At 34.8% G+C, this 25,718-nt stretch overlaps 3 protein-coding genes across 5 annotated transcripts; 2 read left to right on the forward strand and 1 right to left on the reverse strand.

The window, feature by feature from the left end:
• On the forward strand, positions 1-8,973 carry LOC147394709 (U-box domain-containing protein). The gene is made up of 16 exons (XM_086454775.1): positions 1-1,265; positions 2,138-2,342; positions 3,200-3,351; positions 3,446-3,746; positions 4,120-4,272; positions 4,852-5,055; positions 5,165-5,277; positions 5,373-5,487; positions 6,141-6,230; positions 6,355-6,558; positions 6,983-7,078; positions 7,194-7,316; positions 7,759-7,851; positions 7,959-8,123; positions 8,249-8,338; positions 8,555-8,973. Exons 1-16 carry the CDS (start codon positions 436-438, stop codon positions 8,738-8,740), a joined length of 3,120 nt encoding a protein of 1,039 aa, XP_086310901.1. The 5' UTR covers positions 1-435; the 3' UTR covers positions 8,741-8,973.
• Positions 8,974-10,864: 1,891 nt separating this feature from the next.
• On the reverse strand, positions 10,865-18,181 carry LOC147394710 (tRNA/rRNA methyltransferase (SpoU) family protein). Of its 3 annotated transcripts, none has more exons than XR_015181797.1 (7): positions 17,925-18,181; positions 17,328-17,811; positions 16,607-16,745; positions 14,966-15,027; positions 13,717-13,855; positions 12,694-12,895; positions 10,865-11,845 (listed from the first exon to the last, which is right to left on the reverse strand). XR_015181797.1 is itself a non-coding variant. In XM_086454776.1 (6 exons), the coding sequence occupies exons 1-6, from the start codon at positions 18,088-18,090 to the stop codon at positions 12,758-12,760; spliced, it is 1,128 nt and encodes a 375-aa protein (XP_086310902.1). In that variant the 5' UTR covers positions 18,091-18,181; the 3' UTR covers positions 12,385-12,757. The 3 variants fall into 3 exon arrangements, 1 of the variants encoding a protein (XP_086310902.1); XR_015181798.1 differs by having other exon boundaries at positions 10,868-11,495; XM_086454776.1 differs by lacking the exon at positions 10,865-11,845 and having other exon boundaries at positions 12,385-12,895.
• A 3,220-nt stretch (positions 18,182-21,401) lies between these two features.
• LOC147394711 (Ankyrin repeat family protein) lies at positions 21,402-25,714 on the forward strand. The gene is made up of 5 exons (XM_086453899.1): positions 21,402-21,682; positions 21,862-21,994; positions 24,177-24,301; positions 24,445-24,591; positions 25,374-25,714. The coding sequence occupies exons 1-5, from the start codon at positions 21,491-21,493 to the stop codon at positions 25,506-25,508; spliced, it is 732 nt and encodes a 243-aa protein (XP_086310025.1). The 5' UTR covers positions 21,402-21,490; the 3' UTR covers positions 25,509-25,714.
• Positions 25,715-25,718: the final 4 nt, after the last annotated feature.

The raw sequence follows: 25,718 nt of genomic DNA on the forward strand, positions 1-25,718 counted from the left end.
TGCAATCCGAAACTGTATTGGACTGCTTTACAAACTCTCCTTGTTAACGAAGAACTCGTTTTGCATGCTTTGATCTCTGCTACAATTACTTATGTTGTCTTCTTCAATCCGAATTGTTTCTTAATAAATCCAATCTCCAATACCCAATTTTCAAAATCCGCCCAATTTCATCTCTCCTTCTCCAAATCGGACTCCAAAAACCCTAATTTTTAATACTCCTATATAAAAAAATCTCTCTTTTCTACATCAGCAATCCTTTCTAATCTTTTCTTCCAACCCTATTTCTAAAATCCTAATCTCCAATAGGCAGATTCAGTAACTTCTATTTTTTTCACTTTTAGGAAGAATTTTTGATCGAGAATTTGACCTAAAAACCTTTAATTCTCCATACCCGTTAGCAGAAATCTTTGTTTTTCACTGTAAATTTGATCTTCCATGGCGACTCATAAGCCTCAAAGATCACCAGCAGAGGTCGAAGACATCATTCTTCGGAAAATTTTCTTAGTCTCGTTAATCGACTCGATGGAAAACGATTCTAGAATCGTGTATTTGGAGATGACAGCAGCTGAAATTCTCAGTGAGGAAAAACCCCTTTTGCTTTGTCGAGATTTGATGGAACGGGTTCTGATTGATCGCCTTTCTGGCGAGTTCCCTGTCTCTGAATCACCTTTTCCTTACTTGATTGGGTGTTATCGTCGTGCTTACGACGAAGGGAAGAAGATTAATTCCATGAAAGACAAGACTTTAAGGTCTGAAATGGAATTAGTTGTCAAACAGGCGAAGAAATTGGCCGTTTCTTATTGTCGAATCCATCTGGGCAATCCTGACATGTTTCCCAGCAATGAGAATTATTCGAATAAGTCCACAGTTTCTCCTTTGCTTCCATTGATTTTCGCTGAAGTTTCGAGCTCAGTTGATGCGTTTGGGGGAAGTAGTGTTAATTCGGTGCCTGGGTTCCTAGATGAATTCTTTCGGGACTCGGATTTGGATAGTTTGGATCCAATTTTGAAGGGCTTGTACGAGGATTTGAGGGGAAGTGTGCTTAAGGTATCTGCACTTGGGAATTTTCAGCAGCCCTTGAGAGCATTGATGATGTTGGTTAAATATCCGAATGGGGCAAAAACTCTAGTGAATCACCCGTGGTGGGTTCCAAGAGGGACTTATGTGAATGGTCGTGTTATTGAGATGACGAGTATATTGGGTCCTTTCTTTCATGTCAGCGCTCTTCCTGATCATACTATCTTCAAGAGTGAGCCAGATGTTGGGTGAGCTAATTTCTTTCTTCGTCTTTCTTTATGGAAAATGTTCAATTTCTTTTAAAAGGGTTGTAGATTTGTTTGCTGTTGGTGTTTTCTATGTTATTTGGAGTGTCCAAAATGTTTGGTGCATTCGTGTTGAGGCTTCAATTCTATGTTTATAACTTATAAGTAGTATCTTCGAAGGACGTCCTAAATTTTTTCGATGGATAGGCTTCATTATATGTTTTGATGCCTTGCACAAATGCCATTTTAGAACATTGTCTTTGACTTAGACCAACGCCAACCCAGGTCTCTAAATTTTGGCTCCAAATGGGCGTCTTCTTTAACTTCTCTAAACTTAGAGAAGATGCTCACCTCCGAACTAATTTGAACTCCAATCAGCCCCTTATCTAAAACAATATTCGTTCACTTGGAAATGTTGAAAAGTGAAGAGGACAAAAAATATGGTATTTAAAACATATTTCAGGAAAAAAGAAGGTTAAAATGGCATTTATGGAAAAATGGGGACAAGATAGGTATTTAAAAAAGGTGAATAAGATTTAGAGGTGGTTTCTCTAAAATAGAGACCGGTTGGTGTTAGGTTTGGAAGTCTCTATGTCTAAATCTAGAGTTTTAGAGACCGGTTGGAGTTGCTCTTAGTGAAGATGCTCTATAAAACTGACTGCTAATTTAGATATTGAGACTGATTTGATCTATGTTTCTCTGCATATTTATCCCATGTGTTGAAAAACCATTGCATTTAAAAAAAATTGGTAAGTCATTTGTAGGAATCTTCGAGCATCATTGCTTGAGAAATTATTTATATTTTTGCTTACATCCTGCTTTTCACATTCTTTGAGATTACAATAATTTGCTATCCTTCTCATTGGGTATTCCAGCCAACAGTGCTTTGCTGATGCATCAACTCGTCGACCAGCTGATCTATTGTCTTCCTTCACAACTATTAAGACTGTCATGAATAACTTATATGATGGCCTCGGAGAAGTTCTTCTCTGTCTCCTTAAAAATACAGATGTACGGGATAGCGTTCTTGAGTACCTTGCTGAGGTGGTTGAGAAAAACTCGTCAAGGGCTCATATACAGGTAATATTTGTTGTGAGCATGATAATTTTTATGTTATAAGAAGCTTTTTGGGCAAAACAGATGTATATTGACGTGCTTGCTAATTGGACTTCTTTAGCTTTCTTGGTGTTATCTTTTTATACTTAAGAACTAAAAAAAATTGATTTGAAACAAATATTGTATCTTGAACAAGTGGACATATAGGGTTTTGGGAGATGAACCATAAGCACAATATGCCATTAGCAACCAGTATATGTGGCTCTGGCTGGTGTTACTAACAAGATCCCCAGAAAAATTAGCTTCATTTGCTGATAGCCATCGAACTATGACCGTCAAGAGAAAGAAAGTAGGATGAATGATTGTATGGGAAACCTCTACAATGAATGGGTATATAGTGACAAAAATCTGTGATTTTTTGAAAAAATTGCGATTTTAATAGTTGATGATTAATTGATTTAATAGACAATTTTTTGAAAAACATCTGTGATTATTTTTGTTTTTAGGATTTTTAAATATTATTTTTTCATCCAATAGATAAAATACATATATTTTTTACATTTTTATACTAAAACAATTATTTTTACTTTTTAATTTATTTGATGGTTTCCCAACTTTTTCCAAAGCTTTCTCTTGCCAAATTATTGCCAGACCCTGACTTTGTCACTTTGAATGGGTATAATGATTGTATCAAGTTTTTGGCTACTTACCAAGAAAAAATTCAAGCTTTTGGAAAGTTATGTACTGCATACACACATATGTGGTTGCTACTCTGTGTTAATAAGCTACTATACATTTTGGATTCCCCGAAAAAGATATTTGTTCAAGTCAATCATGTTCTGAGTTTTATGGACTTGCTTCTATGCACTATTTGGTTGCAGGTCGATCCATTATCTTGTGCAAGTTCCGGCATGTTCATCAATCTCAGTGCTGTTATGCTTCGGCTTTGTGATCCCTTCTTAGATGCAAATTTGACAAAAAAAGATAAAATCGATCCAAAATATGTATTTTACAATACCCGTTTGGATTTTAGGTGAGAGACTCTTTTTCTCAATATCGGCATAGATTTTTTTTCTTGGTTCTTTAATTTTACTGCCTTATAATTATTTGTGATCAACTTGTATTAGAGAGTTGACAGCTCTCCATGCATCATCGGAAGAAGTTGCAGCATGGATCAATAAAGATAACCCTGAGAAAACTGATGGCTCCAAACAACACAGTGATGGAGAGAACAGGATATTACAATCTCAAGAAGCTACTAGCTCTGGAAGCAGTACTGGCATAGCTTCTGTCCTCTCTAAAGCCAAGCCAATGTCGAGTTGTGGAAAAGTCAAATACACATTTATTTGTGAATGTTTCTTTATGACTGCAAGGGTGCTCAACTTGGGCTTGTTGAAAGGATTTTCTGACTTTAAGCGTCTAGTTCAGGTAAGAGTGTACTTTCTTATTAAGGTACTAGAGTTTGCCCATGCCTACATCGCGGACATCTTCTTTGGGGTTAAAGGAGTAAACGAGGAAAGATAATAAAATTGGAGGGATATTATTGAAAAAGGGTTTTGGGGGGAGGAGGAGGAGAGGAAAGACAATAAAGTTGAAGGGGGTGAAGAAGAAAGGCAAAAAGTGGGGTTGTGTGGACTTTACTCCACTGTAGTTGGAGTGGGACCTTTATGCCCTGCAACTATAGTTAGAGTGGGATCCCACTCACCATTGTGTTTTATTATATAAACTTCTGCATTGTCTTTTCTACCATGGAATTTATTTTGGAAAAAAAACAACTAATCAGTTTAAGAATAACTTTCAGGACTTGTCGAGGTTTGAAGATACTCTTTCCACATTTAAAGCTATGTTGGGGCAAGCACCCTCTCCACAACTTGAGCTGGATATAGCTCGCCTTGAGAAGGAAATTGAGTTGAATACACAGGAGAAGTTTTGTTATGAGGCTCAAATATTGAGGGTATGTGAAATTCCAATGTTTTACTAATCCATTGACGTTGGCATTTCATCCCTTCATTTTGTGAATTTGTATAATTGTATGACTTTGCCTTCGGTTTGAGCTTCTATAATTTTTTAGATAGTACAGCACCCCATGGGTGGGAAATCGTTCCCCAGGTCGGTGAATGCTTGAAATTTTTATTTTTATTTTTTCAAAATAAAAAAGGTTTGGGTGAGTCTGATACTGAGTTAAAACTTAGAAGTCAGTTCTTATTCAGTATGAAGTTCACTTAGTTGCCTACTACAAGTTGATCCAGTTCTGAGTTGTTGGTGGGTTCAACATTAATTCAATTTTCAGAAATTCAAAGTTGATTGGACACCAGTCTCCTAGAATTTTGATGTTGTGTAGTTAACTGTGAGCTTGGATTATCGATTACATCGGCTAAACTTTGGATCTTGTTATTTGAAAATTTTCAGAAAGCTCTGAAGCAATGTTTTTAAGATAGTGCTTAATGAGAAAGTTTTTAGTAACTTTTGCATACATCACCATTTTTTTTTTTATCATAAACATTTCTAATCTAATTGTTCCCTCTATTTGAAGGATGGAGCATTTCTTCAGCGTGCACTATCCTTCTACAGGTTAATGGTGGTTTGGTTGGTTGGACATGTGGGCGGGTTTAAAATGCCTCTCCCTTCCAGTTGCCCAATGGAATTTGCTTGTATGCCCGAGCACTTTGTTGAGGATGCCATGGAATTGCTTATTTTTGCTTCTAGGATCCCTAAAGCTTTGGATGGGTTCTTCCTGGTAGGTCTATCCCTTCAATTTAAATGTTCTTGCCTTCTAGATAATCAACAGATGATCTTATGAGCTTCAACATCTTTGAATCTTATTTTGTTCATTTCTTTCTTGCAAGGATGATTTCATGAACTTCATTATCATGTTCATGGCGAGTCCAGAGTTTATTAGAAACCCATATCTAAGAGCAAAGATGGTAGAAGTCTTGAATTGCTGGATGCCACAAAGAAGGTGATTGGATAATTTCCACTTTCGTACATATCAGACATAACTTTATTTGTTCTTAATTTGTATATTTACTCTTATCTTGTTTATTTATATTTCAGTGGTTCACCTGCAACAACTACCCTTTTTGAAGGGCATCAACTCTCTCTAGAGTATCTTGTCCGGAATCTTCTGAAGCTTTATGTTGACATTGAGTTTACGGGTTCTCATACACAGGTCATTAACACTCGTAACTGTGAACACTCATTTAAAAACCCTATCCGTTAAAAAATTTAAAAATAAAAAATGAAAAGATTAAGTAAACAAAGAGTGTCCTCTTTCCCTTCATTCTGGCTTGGTTTTCTGTAAGTTACATGGTTATACCAAGCAATATAAGTTCAGAACAATTTACACTTTTCTATTTTGTTAACAGTTCATTCCATTTTTGTGGCTTTTACCTACTTTTCATTGTCTCAAATAATCATCCATATCTATGTAACAAGAGAGCTTCTATTGCCACACCAACTTTTGCTAACACCACCCCAAGATGTGTGCTAATTCTTTGGTGATTTACATATGAATTGGGGTGGCATTAGCAAAAGTTGGTGTAGCAATAGAATCTCTCTATAACAAAACACAACGGTGGGTCCCCCCCACTCCCGCTACAGTTTTGTGGGTTTATAAACATCCCTCTCTAGCTAAAGTGGAGTGGGATCCACACTACCTGACTTATAGCCTTTCCTCTTTTACCCCCTTTTTCAATAATACTCCTCCTAACTTTACCATATTTCCTCTTTTACAATCACCCAAAATTGTCTTTAAATAATGGAAACTATCAATACTTGTTTTAATTCTATCTCGACTTGATTCTTATTTATCCAACTATGCAGTTCTACGACAAGTTCAACATCCGTCATAATATTGCCGAACTTCTTGAATACCTATGGCAGGTCCCTAGCCATCGGAGTCGATGGAGGCAGGTAAATAATTCTGAAAGTACAAGTTTTGTTTCGACTATTTCTTGTTTGTGCGTTCCAAGTTTATACTTGAATGAAACTCCATGACACTATCACTAATTTCAGTTATTCGTATGCATTGTTTCAGATTGCTAGAGAAGAGGAGAAGGGGGTTTATTTGAACTTTTTGAACTTCTTGATCAATGATAGCATATATCTTCTCGATGAAAGTCTTAATAAGATTCTTGAACTCAAAGAGATGGAGGCTGAGATGTCTAATACTGCTGAATGGGAGCGAAGACCGGCTCAAGAGAGGCAAGATCGAACCCGTCAGTTCCACTCCCAAGAGAATGTAAGCTTGATTGATTTCATTAAAGTTTCGTTTTCTGTAGTTGGTTAAGGCTAATCGGAGTTTCTAATCTTTACTACTATAAATGAGAGAAGGCGGAGTAGAAGTGGTTTGACGCCAAAATTTGAGCGGTCATGAATGCCCCTACTTTTATATTTAAATTTAATATAATCAAAGGTCATTTTAGTCAAAACCTCAGAAAATTGCAACTCACGACCCTATAATCATGTTGCTTAGTTTCCAAAATTACAAAAATATCATTTTTTTTATTATTATCTAATCTACTACAAAAACCCTTTAATCAATATTTTAAATTACAAATAAGCCCTCTTGATACATGTGTGTTTTCACATGCCTCCTAGTAAGAAATAACTCGGATTAGAATTCAATATGTTTAAAATGAATGTGCATTCTTGGATGTTTCCAGATTATACGAATTGACATGAAATTGGCGAATGAAGATGTGGGTATGCTGGCATTTACTTCAGAACAGATTACAGCTCCTTTCCTTCTTCCAGAAATGGTAATCTTTTTTTTTTCTTTATCCTTGGAATAGTATACTCTTAGTATACCTTACTCATTCCCCAATTTCAAGCTGTTTTTTATTTTTATTTATTTATTTATTTTCCTCCTTCCAGGTTGAGAGAGTAGCCAATATGCTTAATTACTTCTTGTTACAACTAGTTGGCCCCCAAAGAAAAGCCCTTAGTCTGAAAGACCCTGAAAAGTACGAGTTCAAGCCAAAACAATTACTTAAGCAGGTTAGCATCGTACATGTTTCTCATTTCTTGTTTTGGGTTTTGTATCTTACATTTAATTAACAGGGTATGTCTTTGGTCTGATTACCGTGTGTGGGTGATAATTAGTATCTGTAAACAAAATACCATGATATGTTGGTTTAAATCAATTTAATTGGGTGATTAAAAACATCTAATCAAAGTAAATTTTGTCCTGGATCATGCTCTAGATATGGCTGGGTAGAACCCTCCTCATGTGGACTCCACACGTCTGTGTCAGCATGTGCTGACCCCCTATGTCAGTTACCTTTACAAGGCATCATGATTCCCAAAACAAATAACTTCATCTGACATTGTATATTACTGTGGGACCATTCCTGCCATTTATCATCTATAATATTCTTTCGTCGACTTTTAACCATATCGAAAGGCATCCCAACTAATTTTGTGTATGTTTTGTTGGTAGATTGTTGACATATACGTTCATCTGGCACGTGGAGATAAAGAAGGAATTTTCCCAAGTGCCATCTCAAAGGATGGTCGATCTTATAATGAACAGGTAATTCAAACGATACTTGAATTTTTTGAATAATGGAATGCTTATCCTTTTTGCCTAAATCAAAAGTGTCGGTTTTATGTAATCTGACAAGTTTGGATATGCTCCAGTTGTTTACTGCTGCAGCAGATGTTCTACGAAGGATAGGTGAAGATGGGAGGGTAATTCAGGAATTTGTCGAGCTTGGTGCAAAAGCAAAGGCCGCAGCTTATGAAGCAATGGATGCTGAGGCTGCCCTTGGAGAGATACCAGAGGAATTCCTTGACCCAATTCAAGTATGTTTTTAATTCTGTTTGTAATTTTGATCAAAACCCATATGTTTTAACCGTTCCCCCATGTTTTTCCTCGACATTGTGATTGAAAAAGAGCTGATACCTCTCTTTCTTTTTTTTCTTTGTAGTACACGTTAATGAAGGATCCCGTGATCCTACCTTCTTCGAGAATCACAGTTGATCGACCTGTCATCCAAAGGCATCTTCTGAGTGATAATGTACATCCTCTCATCTTAACTGCAATTTTAGAGAGATTCTATTGCGACATCAACTTTTGCTAACGCCACCCCAATTCATTGGCTAGTCACCAAAGAATTAGCACACATATTGGGGTGGCATTTAGTAAAAGTTGGTGTGACAATAGAAGTTCTCTTATTATTCTTTATAATTTCTTCTTATCTACTATCCTAATTTTCGTTCCATATGTCATACAGAGCGATCCATTCAATCGTTCTCATCTTACTCAAGACATGCTCATCCCCGACATCGAGCTGAAGGCAAGAATAGAAGAGTTCATCAGAGCCCAAGATTTGAAGAAGCACGGAGGTGGTGGTCTAAGCATACAAAGCACCAAAGCAGCAATGCAAACTGGGAACGCTGAAATGACTTTAATCGACTAGAATCTGATTCGAGAATTCCCGAAGTTTGGCTTGGTGAATTGGGTTTGTTTATTTAGTATGACTTTATCAGAAGCTTTGGTGAGAGAAACTCAAAGTTGTATTCAAATGTATGCTTCCCATTTCATTTTGTATTAAATGTTTATAAATTCAGAATTATTAAACTCAATAGGAATTATCAGAACTTATGTATAAAATAGTTGTAGTGGAACTTTTGTGGATGATTATTGTAAGAATTGTTCATTAATGACCTTTTGATGGATTATATATATAGGGGGCGGATCAAGGGACATATGTAAAAACAATGGTGGTTCAAAATGTGAGTTAGAAGTTTTGGATTGAGCTGAATTTTTGTGAGGATGTTCTCTATGATGAGAAGATCATCCTCACAAAAAATCAATTCAATTTGAAATTTTTAAGTCCATCAAAAGTGGTTTACAAATTATTGGTAAAAAATTGACGGTTCACATTCTAAATCACTTTTGATGGGGTTAGAAGTTTTAGATTGGACTGATTTTTTTAAAGATGATCTTCTCATCATAGAGATCATCATCACAAAAAATCAGCTCAATCCAAAACCTCTAACCTATATTTTGAATTTGTTTTATTATTACATTGTTTTTACATGTCCCTTGATCTTGACCTATATATATATATGGGGGCAGGTCATGGGACATATGTAAAAACATATGATGAGAAGACCATCTTCATAAAAAATCAGTTCAATTTGAAACTTCTAAATCCATCAAAAGTGATTTACAAATTATTGGTAAAAAATCGATGGTCCACATTCTAAATAACTTTTAATGGGGTTAGAAGATTCAGATTGAACTGATTTTTTTTTTCGAATGATCTTTTTATCATAAAGATCATCCTCACAAAAAATCGACTCAATCCGAAACTTCTAACCTATATTTTGAAAATTTATTAATGTTACATTGTTTTTACATATGTTTTTTTGTCCCTTGATCCGGTCCCTATATATATATATATATATATATGAGTGGCGTTCAAACGTCCTAAAGAGAGTCAAACATCTTTTCAATATATGGGTTAGAAGTTTCACAATGGACTGATTTTTTGTGAGGATGATCTTCCCATCAAAAGTGATTTACAAAAATATGATGGCCCACAATTCTTCAACCTGTAAATTAGGACTAGAAGTTTTAGAATTGGCTGATTTTTTGTGCGAATATATAACACATAACACGTGACCAGGATTTTTTTTTTTCAAGGGAGCCAACTAACTTATTTAAGTCTTTGGATAATGACACCAGAGAATTAGGTTTAAATTCCATCGTCACTGAATTATTGAACTTATCAAAAGGTCTTGTTTATTAAAGTATAATAAATACACTTTGGAAATTATAATTTGAGGGTATTTTGGTAAAACATAATATTTTCAAGGGGATTTTCGGTACAAAATCCAATTTTCAAAGTGTTTTTATTACACTTTAACGTATGCCCTTAGGACACACGTTAATAAAATCCCTCAATATAAACAAACTTAAAGAATCAAGAATTTCCTACAAGTGAAGTTAAAAATGATACACATCCACGGAACAGAAGGGTGATTTTGAAAAGAAAAATCAAGCGTTTTTCTCCTTTGTTTATTTATGTTTATAATTATTATTTAAAAATAAAAAATAAAAAACCTGACTCTTCACTAACCAATCTTTAAATTCGATATAACCTGGTCAAACCAATGACTTGGTCCAATTTTTTTTATTTTTTATTTTTTTTTAAATGCTGTAAAGAAATAAAAGCCTAACTTCGGACACATTTTCTCAGAAAATTCATCTTGACCATTTTCTCTAGAGAACATCTCTCTCTCCAATCATCACAAACAAGATCATTGGGTGCGTCAAGTATTATTTATATTTAAATTTAATATAAATATGTATAGATAAAATCTTTTAATCTTTTTGATTTCCCTCCATATTTGTAGTTTGGAAATTAAATTTTTTAAAATTGTTGATTTTATATTTTTAAATTTGTTTGAATATTGATAATTTGAAAATAATGCATGTGTTTGGATCAATTTCGGATTAAGGATGAAAATGAAACGGATCGGATAATCCAATCGGATCGGGTAAATGTATATAAAAAAAAATTTGGAGCAGTATTGGAGTGGTACTAGTCCGGTTTGGACCGATCCCTTGCCAGCCCTACCACCAACACGTGGTCCAATGTCTAAGAGACGACGTCACTATCACCAACAACTAGTACGTTTTATGGCAACACTCAATGCACATGGAGACAAAGCAGATGACAACATCCTCCCCAGTGTGAGGGGGAGAATGTCCACATAATTACACACTGAAGTCTAATATCAAACATTATAAAAGAAAACACAGAAAACACAGAAACAACTCCAAACATGCAATCAAGCCCTATTCCCATCCTCTCTCTTTCTCAGAAGAACCCATATAACATCTAATAGAGTAACCCCAAAGGAGTGATACCTGAGAACACATGTGGTGGTGGTGGTGGTGGTGGTGATGCTTCTTCTACAACCTTTCCAATTCATTTGTGTTCTCAGGTCACCCCTTTGGGATTCCCCTGTTCACATGGCGGCACGACAGCATTCTTTCTTTCTTTTGCTTTTTAAGATTATTTTCACATCTATTTTAGATCAATTTTGATAATTACTTATTTGAGTGCAGGAAGGAAACTCATTTCAAGCTCGGGTCACAGAAGAATGATGGGTGGAACTGCTAACCTTCTCTGCAAGCTCTACATGGTGTACTTACTAGACCTGAAATGTATCAAAAAAGACACAGAAGTAAAAACATCTACTTATTAGTTTTGTTTCTCATAAATAGCAAAGATAAATTTTTTCTTGGTTCTGATCTCAAATGAAGTTCTAGAAAGGATTGTCGCAACAATTAAAGTAGCGGAATCATTTGATCCATCTAACAAAAGATTTGTTAAAACAACATTTGTTTGTTTTATAATTTAATCAATCAACAATGATACGTTGAACAAAGAGATACGTATACAGAACAATTTTCACTTGATGTGCATCACACTAAGATGGATCAGGTTTGGGGTTTGATGATTTACATCCAGACGAGCATCCATGTTTATCATCCTCGAACCACTCACCTATCAAATAAAACCATAATAATGATTGATTTCAATTAAACAATCAAAATAACACACGTTGTAATGGCATAACGAGCTTGAGTTGATCAATGAGTTACTTAATTGCATGTATGGTCTGAGGGTAAGGTTCTTGAGTGATGGACCTCAATTCCATCATTAGATGATCTCGTAGGAACAGGGGTTTGATTTATTTCATTGAAAAATTCTATTATTACTCGGTAAGATTTTAACTCTTACTAAGGGTCCTTGAGATCAAATGGATTACCACATTAGCAATCCAACACCACATCTCTCTAGATTACATGGAAAAACTCAGATCCCAAACAAAGAAACAAAAAACAATTTCTTTGCTGGGCTTGATCCAAGGTTTTGAAAATGGACGGCTACCAAACTTCTACGGTACACCCAAATTTAAAATTAATTGTTTTTTTTTATATAGGTAAATGCTTGATTAGTCGTTAGTAACAGGTAATCAGGTTAATGGTTAGAGTTAGTGGTTAGCATAAGAAGTATGGGTTCAAGCGTTTGAACCTAAGACGTGAAAAATAACATTTTTTTGAATTTTTTTTTCCAAAGTTCGTATAATTGTGTCCTTTACAACCCAGTGACATCGGATCATGTTTTTCGATGCCACAAGGTGAGCTCAACAACACTTGGTGAAAGTTGAAATCTTAGTAAGTCTAGTCGGACTCTTTTTCATTCAACCTTAAATACCAATGTACATTACAACTTAAACAAACCAGTAATTCATCAATGCTGGATCAAGACATAGTGCTGCCTAAAACTAGTGTAATTTAGGTGTTTTTGGGACTACAAATGAACAAAGAAACTCATACAATGTATAGTACCTGGAAGATGTTATGAAGTTGGATCGTGTTCCATGATAAGATTATAGATTATAATGTGTCCCAATCAAAGCTTAGGCATGGGCCCACCTGCCTTCCGCAACGCAAACTCATGAGCAATGCTGATTGCACTCTTGCTGTGACGCAAAGAGAACTCTGCAAGTAAAATTTGGCTTTCTTCCAATGTTAGATCACAGTGACAACCCTGCAAATGAAATATGAGTCATTTGGCTAACTTCCACATACTGGAGTAGATGTATCTGATCAGTATAATATAAACATCCTACATAAACTTTTCCCTCAAAGGTTTTCTGACCAAAAAAAAAGAGTTGTGCTGGAGTGACCTCAAGCTTGGACCTCACACCTTACACCCTGACATGAAAATGGATAGGAACCATAGATGCTTTTCACTCTTATCTCGAGGAAAAACATCTATGGTCCCCATACACTTTCACGCCAGGGTGTGCGATGTGAGGTCCAATCTTGAGGTCACTTCAGCATTATTCAAAAAAAAAAAAAAATTATCAGCTGGTTAATAATCCAATTAGCTTAAGGAATCCAATGGAAAAGATCCAAACTAAAACACAAGCCATCGGAACATGAAGAAATACCAATACTGGATTTGAGCTCCAATACCGGAGAATGAGACTAATAAGACAAGCATCAAGTGCAAGTGTTTCTAAAAATTGTAAATCCTACTCAGTACCTCTCTTTTACTCTAACACAATAATTCGGAGACAAAAAGAAGAAAAAAAACTTGATTGGGGGAAAATAATAAGAGTTGTGATAATCTGACCCCCCCCCCCTCTCCTGACATACACCCCCATCACAGAACCATAGATCATTTGCCTCGGGATACACAAGAAAACATTTATGGTTCAGTGTATCCCGAGGCAAATGATCTATGGTTATGTGATGGGGGCGTCAGAAAATCATTATTAAAACAATAATACATGCGTAAACTACTTTTCACGATGATTTTAGTTAGTTATTCTTCCATGTCTGAGAAAATTGTTCAGCTATTACCAGGCGAGAAGTCCTATCACAAACAGCATGGTGCATTAGGATGCCTGCAGCAACTGAAACATTGAAGGAGTCCACCATGCCTTTCATAGGAATGCTACAATGCAAGGCAGACAACTCTAGAGCCTCGTCACTTATGCCCCTGTAGTCAGATATACAACCATTATCCTTATTATTTGTCGGAATTATAACCGATAGCATAATAGTAAGGAATATGATTCAATTGGTGTCAAAGATTTTTCTTTATGAACTAAAGAATAATACTAAACTGACTCAAAGATATACGCATTCACCCAACTGACGTGGAATGTGCACAGAACCATAGATTTTTTCCTTGTGTATCTCTAGGAAAAAAAATATATGGTTCTCTGCACATTCCACGTCAGTTGAGTGTATTTGAGTATCTTTTTTTTTTTTTTGAGTCAGTTAGCACGGCTCATTTAAAAATCTCGAGAATATATAACATGCCTCAGTGCTCCATAACTATCCGTATAAAAATTAAACAAGTATCGTTCTCTCCTCGACAGTCTCAAGTCACATCTTTCAAATTGTGTGGATGAACATAAATTCATGGTCTAAGAATAGAAAAAAATAGTCATTGTTTTCACCTGAAAATGTGCTCCATTGTTTATTCAAATTGTAAGATTTGAAAAAACAAAAGATTCCAATCATAAATTGTACTTTAATTATAGAAAAAGTACGAATTTTATCTGAAAGAATTCATACATAAGATTCAAATCGTCTGGGTTAATATTCAATTCAAATTGTAGGATTCAAATAGTCAATCATAGCATTTTTATAAAACTGTATACAATGACACATCTAATGGCAATGAAAATACTTAAGTTAGGAAGTGAACAATCTGTGCCCCCTGCTTCCGTCTTACCACATGCAGGGCAGTTGGGCCGAGCATTCAATGGTTCCAACCTTGAAGATACACTAAGCCAATATCAAGTTGATCGGATGATCTTCAATCACATCCACTCAGATAATCAGAAATGGCAACAGTTCAGCATCGTCAGACAAATATTTGTTGATTGGATTGATATTTAAAACCATTTGATTGGCTCAATTTCCAACCATGAAGTTCTCCTCTCTAAGACACATCATATGGTTGGCCTCCTGCCCTGCTACATGTGTGATGTTGTGTCCGTAGATTGGATTGTTATTAATAATTATTATAACATTATTCCCAATTTTAAATCTGAACCTTGCGGAATGTGAGTGCAAAGGGAAGATGGAAAATGCTTACCTACTTTCATTTCCAACAACTATTGCTGTTGGACATGACCAATCCATGTCGTAAATGGAAACCTAGGAACAACCCAAAAGAAGATTTATTTAGTCATCATGATGAAAGAACTAAATATGATTTCACAACTAGAAAACAAAAAACAATAAAAAATCAAATTCTACCACTACAATAATTATTGAAGAGGGGAAATTGAGCTTTCCTGGTACTAAGAAACTCATGAAATTAAGAAAAAAGTTCCTCGGGAACAGCTTAAACAATAATTTATATGCAAACTAACACAAATTTTGCCCATTATTCAATTTATAAACAATATCTATAATAAAAGATGATGAGTATAAAATACTTCTTGTACGTTATTTGTAGAATACGTAGTATTCATAGGGAGAGTGGATATGGAGTACTTACAATACTAGAACCATGGAAGGATACATTAAGAGTCAAGGGGGGGGGGGGGGTGGTTTCTATTTCAGTGAGCCTAAGGCCCTAGAAATTGAAACTCTGTAGAAATATTTTGATCAATATTTTGGGTGGGAATGTTGCCCATAGAACTAGATAGGTGACTTAAGCAGAGATGCACTTCTAGAGTGTTGTGAGTTTGTTGTGTTGGATTAAACTAAGGTTTAATCAAGTAACAATTTTACAAGATCACGTCATAATTAATTCTGATTTCAAGGGCCAAATATTGGTCAATCAAGAAACAAAGGCCCCAGAATGAGGATAAAAGAAATGAAAATATTGATATGAATACATAAAGGTAAAAAAAATTGTAATTGCAGTGTTTAATACAGTGTAAAACAAAGGCAGTCGAGCATTTTCACCTATCTCCCAAATTTATTAAATTAAAGGTAAAAAAATTTTAATAAAAAACATTGGAATTATGTTTTTCAAAATTTTGTCCTGGAGAAGTTGAAGGTAAATTTCTGAGTCCAACTTTCTTACTAAGTAAGGATATCACCCTACGTACGCATGGTTTAAAATTTCATTTTGGTTTGTTTTGGCCGAAACGTTTCGGTTTTCCAACTTTTCGGAAAGAAACACCCATGCAATCGAAATAATCAACGGAACTTTGGTATTTTGGTTAAAAAACTGCAATTTCTCTTGTATATGTAAGAAAGAGGTTGAGTATGATAAATAGAGATCTAAAAGATCTGGATGAGATGGAATCTAAGAAATCCAGATCTAAAAGATCTAGAAGAGATGAAACCTGAGAAATACAGATTTGAGAGAGAGAGAGAGATTCAGACTACTTGGATCACTGCCGGCGGAGTTCAAGGTAGGTTGGTTAAATCTTCTTCTCTTTTTTCTTTTCTTTTTTTATATTTATGATGATACAATCGCACAGAGGTCTTGAGGAGATGACTTGCACTTGACCGCAATTACCTCTCAAAGATTTGTGGATTTAGGCAAACCCCCTTCATATTTGGATAAAATTTGAGACCCAAGTATTTTCAAAGTGATTACATGTCCCTTGACCTGGGTATCCTTTGAAAGACCTAGTTAAATATTTTGATCGTTTCGAATGTTTTGGTTTCGTTTTGTTTTTTGAGAAATCCAAAACATCGAGACGAAACAATATGTTAAACCTTGTACATAAGAACATAAATGTGCAAAGTTTATTAGGGCTAAAGAGATCAATACCGCATCTATTCCCAAGTGAGTTGTAGCAATACGATAACCGCGTGATTTTAACACCTTAAAGCACTCTTGGGTGGAGTTCCAAAGTTCAATGTCCAACCATTTCTCAGCACCCATGCTAACATGACGATTGTCTCTATACCTGTAACAAATGTAAAGAGTTTTTTTTTGTTTTTTTATATTTTTTTTAAAGTGGGAAACACCACTTAAAGTCCAAAGAATCCATCTAAATAAAAATATCCAATTTAAAAAAGTACTCCTAATCAATGCACATACTATCCCTCAGTTCATCACATAAAAACCTTTAGCATGTACTTACCCATATATATTAGAAAACTATTGAAATTGGTCATAAGCACTGTCACAAAATTGTCCGATTTTTTCAGAAAATTCAGCAAAGTTCTCCAAATAAGGGACCAATGAATAAATCAATAAAACAATGAATTAATCAGCAGTTTAACAATTAACTTCTTCAACCTTTGAATCTAAAGAACAAGAGAGGATTTTTAGGGAGGTTGAAGTCTATGGGTTTTTGAAAAGATATCCAACAACATGATATCTATGATGCTCCAAATTTTCCCAATTTTTTCCAAAACTTTCCTGGAATTTATCCAAATTAAACCAATTAATTGCCAAATCCAAACTTGGTCACTATGGTCATAAGCAATAAAATTGAAATTAAAAATAACAAAACAAAGGCTTTTCACCTCAAATCTGGTTGCACCTTTTTGTGCTGTCGCAGGAGACCACATGAACCGATTGAATCCCAAGTGCATCAGCCGATCGAAACGCAGCCGAAACATTCCCGAAATCAGTGAGACCTTCCACCACCAAACAAACAGAATAGCTTCTGTTCTCCACAACCTTTCTCATCCTCTCCTTCCTCACATCCAATATATAAGGATCCAGAGCTTCGAGTACTTCACTACTACTTAGAATCGAATTTCCCGATTTAAACTCATCGAGATACGGAAACCAACGGCTCTGACTTACAGTTTCAGATCTTCTTTCCATTTTCATTAACCTTTCAACGTCATCTCTGTTTAATAGCAACTCTTCGACAGTATCTTTTGTTGAATCTTCGAGTGATTCTACGGATGTGTTGCTTGAGATGGAATCGTTTAAGAGATCTGTAGATTCTTGTGAAATTGCTCCTACAACTGAACCATACGATCTCGAACGATCTCTTTTGGGATTAAACCCTAAACCTAGGGACACAATTACAAATGCATCAAAAAGATGAATGAAAGAAAAATAAGGAGAACTTAAGATTAAAAAAATTAAAAAATTTAGATGCGAAATCTCCTAGCTTTAGACTTACTCTGATTTGAAGAGCGAATACATGAGAAAAAGAGATTGGGTGAAGTAGCAGAGAACAAACGAAGATTTCGAAGTGGAGACGAAGGAACATTTCGAAGATTATTTCTTCCTACTTTGGATTCCAGAGAGAAGAGAGATGTACGGACTAGGGTTTTGCAGACGCTCATTGTTGCAGAGAGAAAGAGAGAGGAGGTGGCGTTTTTTCGCGCCAAGTGGGTTTCTTAAATAGCTCGTAGAGTTAGAAGGGGAGGCCGCCGTGGATGCTGGATGGATAGTGCTCTAGGTTTAGTTGTCGGGAAAGGTTATTTTCGTCATTAAGAAAACAAAAATGATAGTGTTAGACGCACCCCAATTATTACTAAGGGCGCTCTCAACAAAAATCAATCCTTTCTTAAAAATCAACTTATTCTAAGACTATTAACCCCATCAAAAGTGGTTTACAAAAAAAATGGATAATTTACAATTCTTCAACTTGATTTAATGGGTTAGAATGGATTAATTTTTTGTGAGATGATCTCCTCACCATAGAGATAACCCTCTCAAAAAATCAGCTCATTCAGAAACTTTTAACTCATATAAGACTAAAAAAACAAAAAAATTGGTATATGGTGTGGGCTCCTTATTAAGAATTGGGGTGACTTTTAACTCTACCCAAACAAGAAACAAATGTCTTTAAACTAGTGGATTCTTTAACACTCTTTTGTGAATAATTATTTTGCCAAAAAATTATTGTAGGGAGATTTTGTTAACACAACAACTTTTATTTGTAACACGCCAATCTAATTGAAAATAACCATTCTATGTTGCCTTCAGTGGACATTACGTTGGCATTGTGTTCAAGACCATTGATTTTTTTCACTCGTATATAAAGGAAAAACATATATTTTTTCACACTACCAACGAGATGTCCAATGAAATTAGTTTGACATTTTCTAATTGAAAAACATTTTCCTTTGTAAGAGTTCAAATCTAATTGAGGGTTGTTGAGCTCAAATGATTACTAAATTGGCAATCCAATATCAAAACCCTCTAGATTTCATTGAAAAATTCAAATCCAACACACACACCAAAAAAAATGGAGGCTTGATCCAAGGTTTTGAAAATAGATGTCTATAGAACTCCCAAATTTAAACTTAAATTTAACGGTGAAAAAAAAAAAAATTAAGTTCATAGAATTTTTGTTCTCTACATCCTTGTGACTTCATATCATGTTTTTGGATGCCACAAGGTGAGCTCAATGACCCTTAGTAGGATTTGAGATTTTACTAAGTTAGTAAGTTTAGCATTTACTCGTCTACATTTTGACAATCCTTTAATTTCAAATAATATAAATAAGTGTGTTATTAATAAAAGTTGGTATGTGTAGCTACATGATTTTTGACTATAGAAAACCTCGTTACTATGAAAGTTTATGGTCACCGTCGTTATTTTTTAAAAATGGTGTGAATGACCACCAAAAAGATGTTTTTGAAAACTTGATTTTTCATGATATTGTAGTGACTCACTAATGAAAAATGAATAGTCAACCTAGAGTCTAGATAAGGAGATTCAATTAGGTGGTAGTGTTAAGCACTTCACTCTATCCACCCTAGGGTGTTGTTACCTTTTAACTTGGCCAATAAAAAAAGTCCTAAAAATTAAAGAAGGTAAAAGAGATGAAAGCAAATGCATGCATAAAATAGAAATGCATGAGCATTGTAAGATTTCTAACTAAGTGACGTGGGTGTGTATGTGTATGCATATAATGCTCCCTTAAGTCGTGGAAAGGGAGTTTAACATTGGGAAGAGAGCAAAAGATTATCCTATGGAAAAAATATGCATGGATGCACGAGAATGTGATCTAGCCTTTTAGGAAATTCTATGTATGATATTTTTTCAATGCATCAGTCATTTGTTAACATAATGCATGAGAATCATCTCATTAAGTGAAAGTTTCATGGTATTGTAATGCCATTTATGTATGCATGCATGTCATGGCTAGAAATTTGGTGAATTTACTCCAAAAAAATATACACATTTTTTCATTATTACCATATATGTGTGTGTTGTGTGTACATTATGATAAATGATGAAATGGGTTTAATAAGGTTTTAACCCATATCATTTTCAGTCAAACCTTCTTACATATTGCATGCATAAGATTGAAGTTCAACCTACTAGGTATGAAAGAGGGTTCTTCATTATATCCTAAGACAATATTAAAAAAAAATTAAAAAATAGGAGAAAATAGAAGAGAGATAATGGATGTAATACTTAAAAGTAAATCTACTCTAACCCACCTTGGAAGTTTGTTTCTTTTGTTATTCTCTAACAGTTTTAATGGAGGTTAGAGTACAAGAGATAAATGTTAGAAAGTTGGGATGAGAGAATTCCGAGTGTATTGAGATATTTTAGCATAAGTTTGAAGTTAAAAATGGTGTATCTCAACTCAATAGGGGTCTCCCCTTTTATAAAGTTTCGAGACATCTTTTATAGTTAATCCATTTGCATTGAGTATTAGGTGAGTTAAAATGAGTAAATTTTAATTAAAAGAATAGTAGTTGAAAGGAATAGATTTTGGTTAGAAGAATGGTAGTGTGAGGGGGTGACTTGTGATGAAGGATTTAAAAGAAATGATAGGGGTAGGTTATGACATGGGTGTTGGTTGACATGAAGGTATGCTAGGTTTTTAGAGAAAAGTGATGAGGTTGGTAGATGAATTATGAAGGTGGGTTGTGGTGATGATATGTGTCTCATTTTGATGATCATTGGTGATTGATTGTGATTTTTGGGCTTGGATTGAGATTTGGACTTAGTATAATGGTTTTTTGTTGAATTTGGTCAAGGTTAGGTTGAAAGGTGAGGTGATAATGGTTATGTGCGTGGAAAATTCTTATCCCATGGGTCAAGTAAAAGGGAGCCTAGACTATTTATTCGAAAAATAAACTAGTTTTTTAAGGGTTTGAATTTTGGGGCGCATTCCAATTTTTAAGTATTTTTGGACATTTTGCATTGAGGGTCTGTTCAAATTTGAGTGTTTGCAATACTGAAGTAACCTTCAGCCAGAACCTCATATTGCACTTCTTGACGTGAAAATGTAGGAGAACCGTAGATGCTTTTCATCAAGATACAATTGGAAAAACACTTATGGTTCCTATCTACTTTCATGTTAAGAAGTGTGATATGAGATTCTAATTTGAGGTCATTCCAACACAACTCAAAGTTTATATATGCAAAGGTTGGGGCATTTTGTGAGATTCGAAATTTGGTGTCCAACCACTTCTACTGCGCCTTCTATCATTATTATAGGGATGTGCTTCATTTATTTTGTCTGTTATAATAAAAAGTCGGTGTGTCAATGTAGATTATCTTTTATAATTAGATAATTTTCATTCACAGACCAACTTTTATTTATAACACACCAGTTTAATTTGGTGTAGCATAACCAAAAATCGGTGTACCAATAGAATCTCTCTATCATTATAGTCATTTTCGTCGGATCCGAGGTTTTAGTTCTCTGGAGAGAACTAGAAGTTGCAGAACCTAAACCCTAAACAGCAACTGTTCAAAGGATTTCAATCTATCGCCATGGAAATGGAGATCGATTCTTCAAAACCAGAAACCCTAGTAAAGGACGAAGACTTCTTCATAGCGTCAGAGAAAGGAGACTCATCGATCTTCAAATCTCTTTCTCAAGATCAGCTCAAGAAAGCTCTCTCTCTGCGTAACGAAGACAATCGATCTCTCCTTCACGTAGCTGCCTCTTCAGGCCACATTGAGGTTACTCTCCAAAATCAATCTCTCTCATCTTTGATTTTGTTTCATTTTAATATCAGATGAGAAGGTTTCAGATTTCTAGGGTTTCGAATTAGTTTTTTTTTTCTTTTTTTGGTACAGATTTTTAGGTCTCAAAACTGAACAAATTAATTAAGCAAGCATGTCCTCGTGTATGGAACCAGGTGGTGAGTATATTATCGGCTGTCGATCCATCTATAAGTGGCGTAAATAGTACCGATGAAGAAGGATGGGCGCCGCTTCATTCTGCGGCTAGTATCGGAAATGCGGAAATTGTGGAGAAATTGTTGAGCGGAGGTGAGGCATTTAATTGATCTCTGCTTAAAATGTCCCAAACAAACTTCTTGATCATTGATTTTGCTATTTGTTTACAAGTGGATTTTGGTCATTTGGTTGTGATTTTTGGAAAGGGTAGGTTCACGTGTAGTTTAGCTAACAAGTATTTGGGGGTTCATCACGAAAATCATGATTCAATCGCACATGTTTTTAAGTGTTATATTTTGTTCATAAATTTGTGAGCATTTTTGTTATCTTAGTTCTATTTTCTAGAAGGATGTAGAAATATGGAGGATTTTGTAAATTAAATTAGCGTTGGATGGTTAGATTGGGGTTGTGCTTTTGGGGTTCTATCCAACAAAACTTCCCTATCAAATTAAAAGTGAAATGTTAGAAGACGATAGTGAGAGCAGCTATGCTTTACAGAGTTGAATGTAGGGCAATGAAGAAACATGTACAGAGATTGAGGGTAGTAATAATGGTGTTGAGATGGATGAGTGGAAAGACTAAGGCATGGGGTGGTACCTCAAGGCATAAGGCGTAAGCTTCATGAGAATGAGTTTCTTAAATTGAAAATAATCATATATGCAATGAATAAAGGGAAATTTTCAATAGAAGAGAAAATCAATGAAAACTAAAGAAAAATGATGAGAATTCATAAATTTACATTCTAAAGTATAATGTCCAAATCCAAGTTATAAACTCACCAAAATCAAATCAAAACTGAACCATATTATATCGTTTCATACTTCCAATTTTTTTTTTGATAAGATAAAATTTATTAATGGGAGGACGAGTAGTCCTCAAAAGGAAAGATACAACGACAACTACTCCCTAATCTTGGCATCCCACCTAAACAAAAAGTCTTCAAAGAAATAGCTTGTAAACTTCTTAAATTCATACTTCCAATTCTCCAAGTTGTAATCCCTTAAACAAAAAAGAAATACAACAACTACTCTAAGATTAGTTTCACAAGGAAATATGGTCAGGGCTAGTGCTGCCTCTCAACTTCTAGGTGGTGGTTACCCCACTCATCAATTAATCACTTTTGGATGGGCAATTACCAAAATTTAACTCCATAGACAATCCCAAACATACATGAAGATAAATTAAGATATATATGCTGAGATTGACTCAAAATGATAATTAAGTTGTGGAAATCACTGTAGCCTGCTTCAATTTTATATGTTTATGCCCATCCATAGAGGTTCTCAATTGATTGGATTTTCTAGATTGATTGGTGCTCATCAATTTGTGATGCTTGGCGACATTCATAGCATTAAATTTCGACATATTTCCACGAAATATTGCCATTTCCACGAGTTACAACACAAAATTTAACGAACAGTTTCTTTTTGTATATATTTCAGTTGAAATCACTATTCATTTCACAAAATATTTCGAAGAATATTGAATTTTGACTGAAATTATCAAATTTAGGTATAAAAAATGCAATATTTAGGTGGAAATATTTTGATGAACTGTAAAATTTGACCAAAATATTCTTTTTTGAAAAAACTTACAATTGCTTTTAGAAAGAACTTATATATCACACATAGTATTTACTAATAAAAAATTGCATATAACATTCATCCATTAGTATAAATGAATTATGATAGTTAGTTATCTATTTATCTTATTTTAATGTATTCTAAGCATATTAATACGTTTATATAGGCACGTACACTATAAACCATGTTTTAGTATTTTACATATTAAGTTGGTTTGACACATTGCAAATCAACTTTGAGGTCGTGTGTTCAAGTCCAGCTTACCCATAAAAAAATATATATTGTTATTTCCAAGGAAATATTTAGTTGGACTTCAAGTTCACAGTTGGACTTTGAATATATGTGTAGGAAAATGATGTTGATCTTCAAGATCACATTTCATATGGTTGTTTATTGTATTTTGATGGCTTAATTAGTGTGTATTAATGTTTATTATATCATTTCCTATATTTTCAATGAAAATTTCTTCAATATTTCTGGAATTTCCATCATTTCCATCATTTCCAAAATTGTATTCATTTCTATACTGATCGAAGTAGTTCCACAAAATATTTCCATTTTCTGACCCACTGATTAATACCTTGGCGACATTGCATCATTAATATTTTGAAGCCTCTGCCCCCACAACATTTCCTCTAAATTACTATGATTTTACTTACACCTAGAGCTAAACTGAAAATAACCATGACCAGGAGCTGATGTCAATTTGAAAAATGATGGAGGTCGCACTGCTCTACACTATGCTGCCAGTAAGGGATGGTTGAAAGTTGCTGAAATCCTGATATCCCATGGTGCAAAGCTTAATCAGAAGGACAAGGTTTGTAACTTCATGCCAAAAAAAATTCTCTTTATTTTAACTTTTTTCTAATATCCGTACTGCCCTTCGCAAACCATGTTCTATGTGTATGCTTCTTCTCTCCATCTTTGACATCTCAAAGTGCATTGCATATTTGTGTTCAGGTTGGTTGCACACCATTGCATCGTGCAGCAAGTACAGGAAACTCGGGTTTATGTGAGTTGTTAATCGAGGAAGGAGCAGAGGTTGATGCTGTTGATAATGCAGGTCAAACACCTCTTATGACTGCGGTGGTAACCTATAACAAAGAGGTAAATTGTGTGCATAATTTAGGAAAGTGGGTTTGACATATTAGGTTCTTTTTTTTTTTTTTTTTTTTTTTTGGGGGGGGGGGGGGTGTTATCCATGTCAATCCATCGATTCCCCGTGATGGGGAGGATGGGAAAAGTAGTTGCCACTTCCTTTCCCGTGTAAATGCACACATTCAAGGTGATGGAGACTCACTATTAGATGGCTTTCACATAGAACATCGCCTATGCCAAAATTCAATGCCCATCAAAAGATGCTAGTGTTCAATTTGCAGACCTTATGTTCTGGTTCATTAGATGATTTGTTTTGTTTATTTTACCTCTATGGCTCTATCTAGGACCACCCTTTGTGATGTTTGATTTTTCCTAAAATTCATATACTAGCGACTCATTATTATACTATTATTTAGGGCAGTATTGTATTTTATAGAGGATCCTTTATAGGCATCCAAGTTATCTAAAATGTACAATATTGCCAAGCTACTTCATTGCAACAATCCATATCTACCTACAGAAGCTCTCGCCAAGGCTTTTACTATAGTATCCACATTAAGTATTTTATGTAAATATAATGTTCTTATTTACATTAATATGTCCTATAATATAGTCTTAGAATATTTTTTTTATACAAATATAAAAGTAATGACCTATTTACCTTTTATAGGCCCCAGTTGGTTTTTGGCTATTTGAATGTAAGTGTACTTGGACGAAAGAAAGCGGATACCCAGATCAGAAAAGAAACATGTGTTTTCTATAAACTCTGTTGGTTTGTATTTGGATGGCAGGTAGCTCTACTTTTGATAAGGCATGGAGCTGATGTAGATGTTGAAGATAAGGAAGGATACACAGTACTTGGTCGAGCTTTAGATGATTTCAGACCATTACTGATTGATGCTGCCAAAGCCATGCTTGAAGGTTAAAATTTGTTGGGAGTTAAATGGACTTGGAAAGTACATATATATATATATATATATGTATGTATGGTCACAAAGCTTGATTCATGTAGTGGAGAATCATGGAAACTTTGAATTCATGACCAACTTTAATGTTGCATCTCTCTTAGTTTAAAAATTGTGAATGAAATTTTGTTAAGATCTAAGTTGATTAAAGTCTAAGAATGTTGATACGTG

This window comes from Akebia trifoliata, chromosome 9 (genome assembly GCF_017979445.1).
Source record: "Akebia trifoliata isolate Shusen 1 chromosome 9, ASM1797944v1, whole genome shotgun sequence".
Taxonomy (NCBI): Eukaryota; Viridiplantae; Streptophyta; class Magnoliopsida; order Ranunculales; family Lardizabalaceae; genus Akebia; species Akebia trifoliata.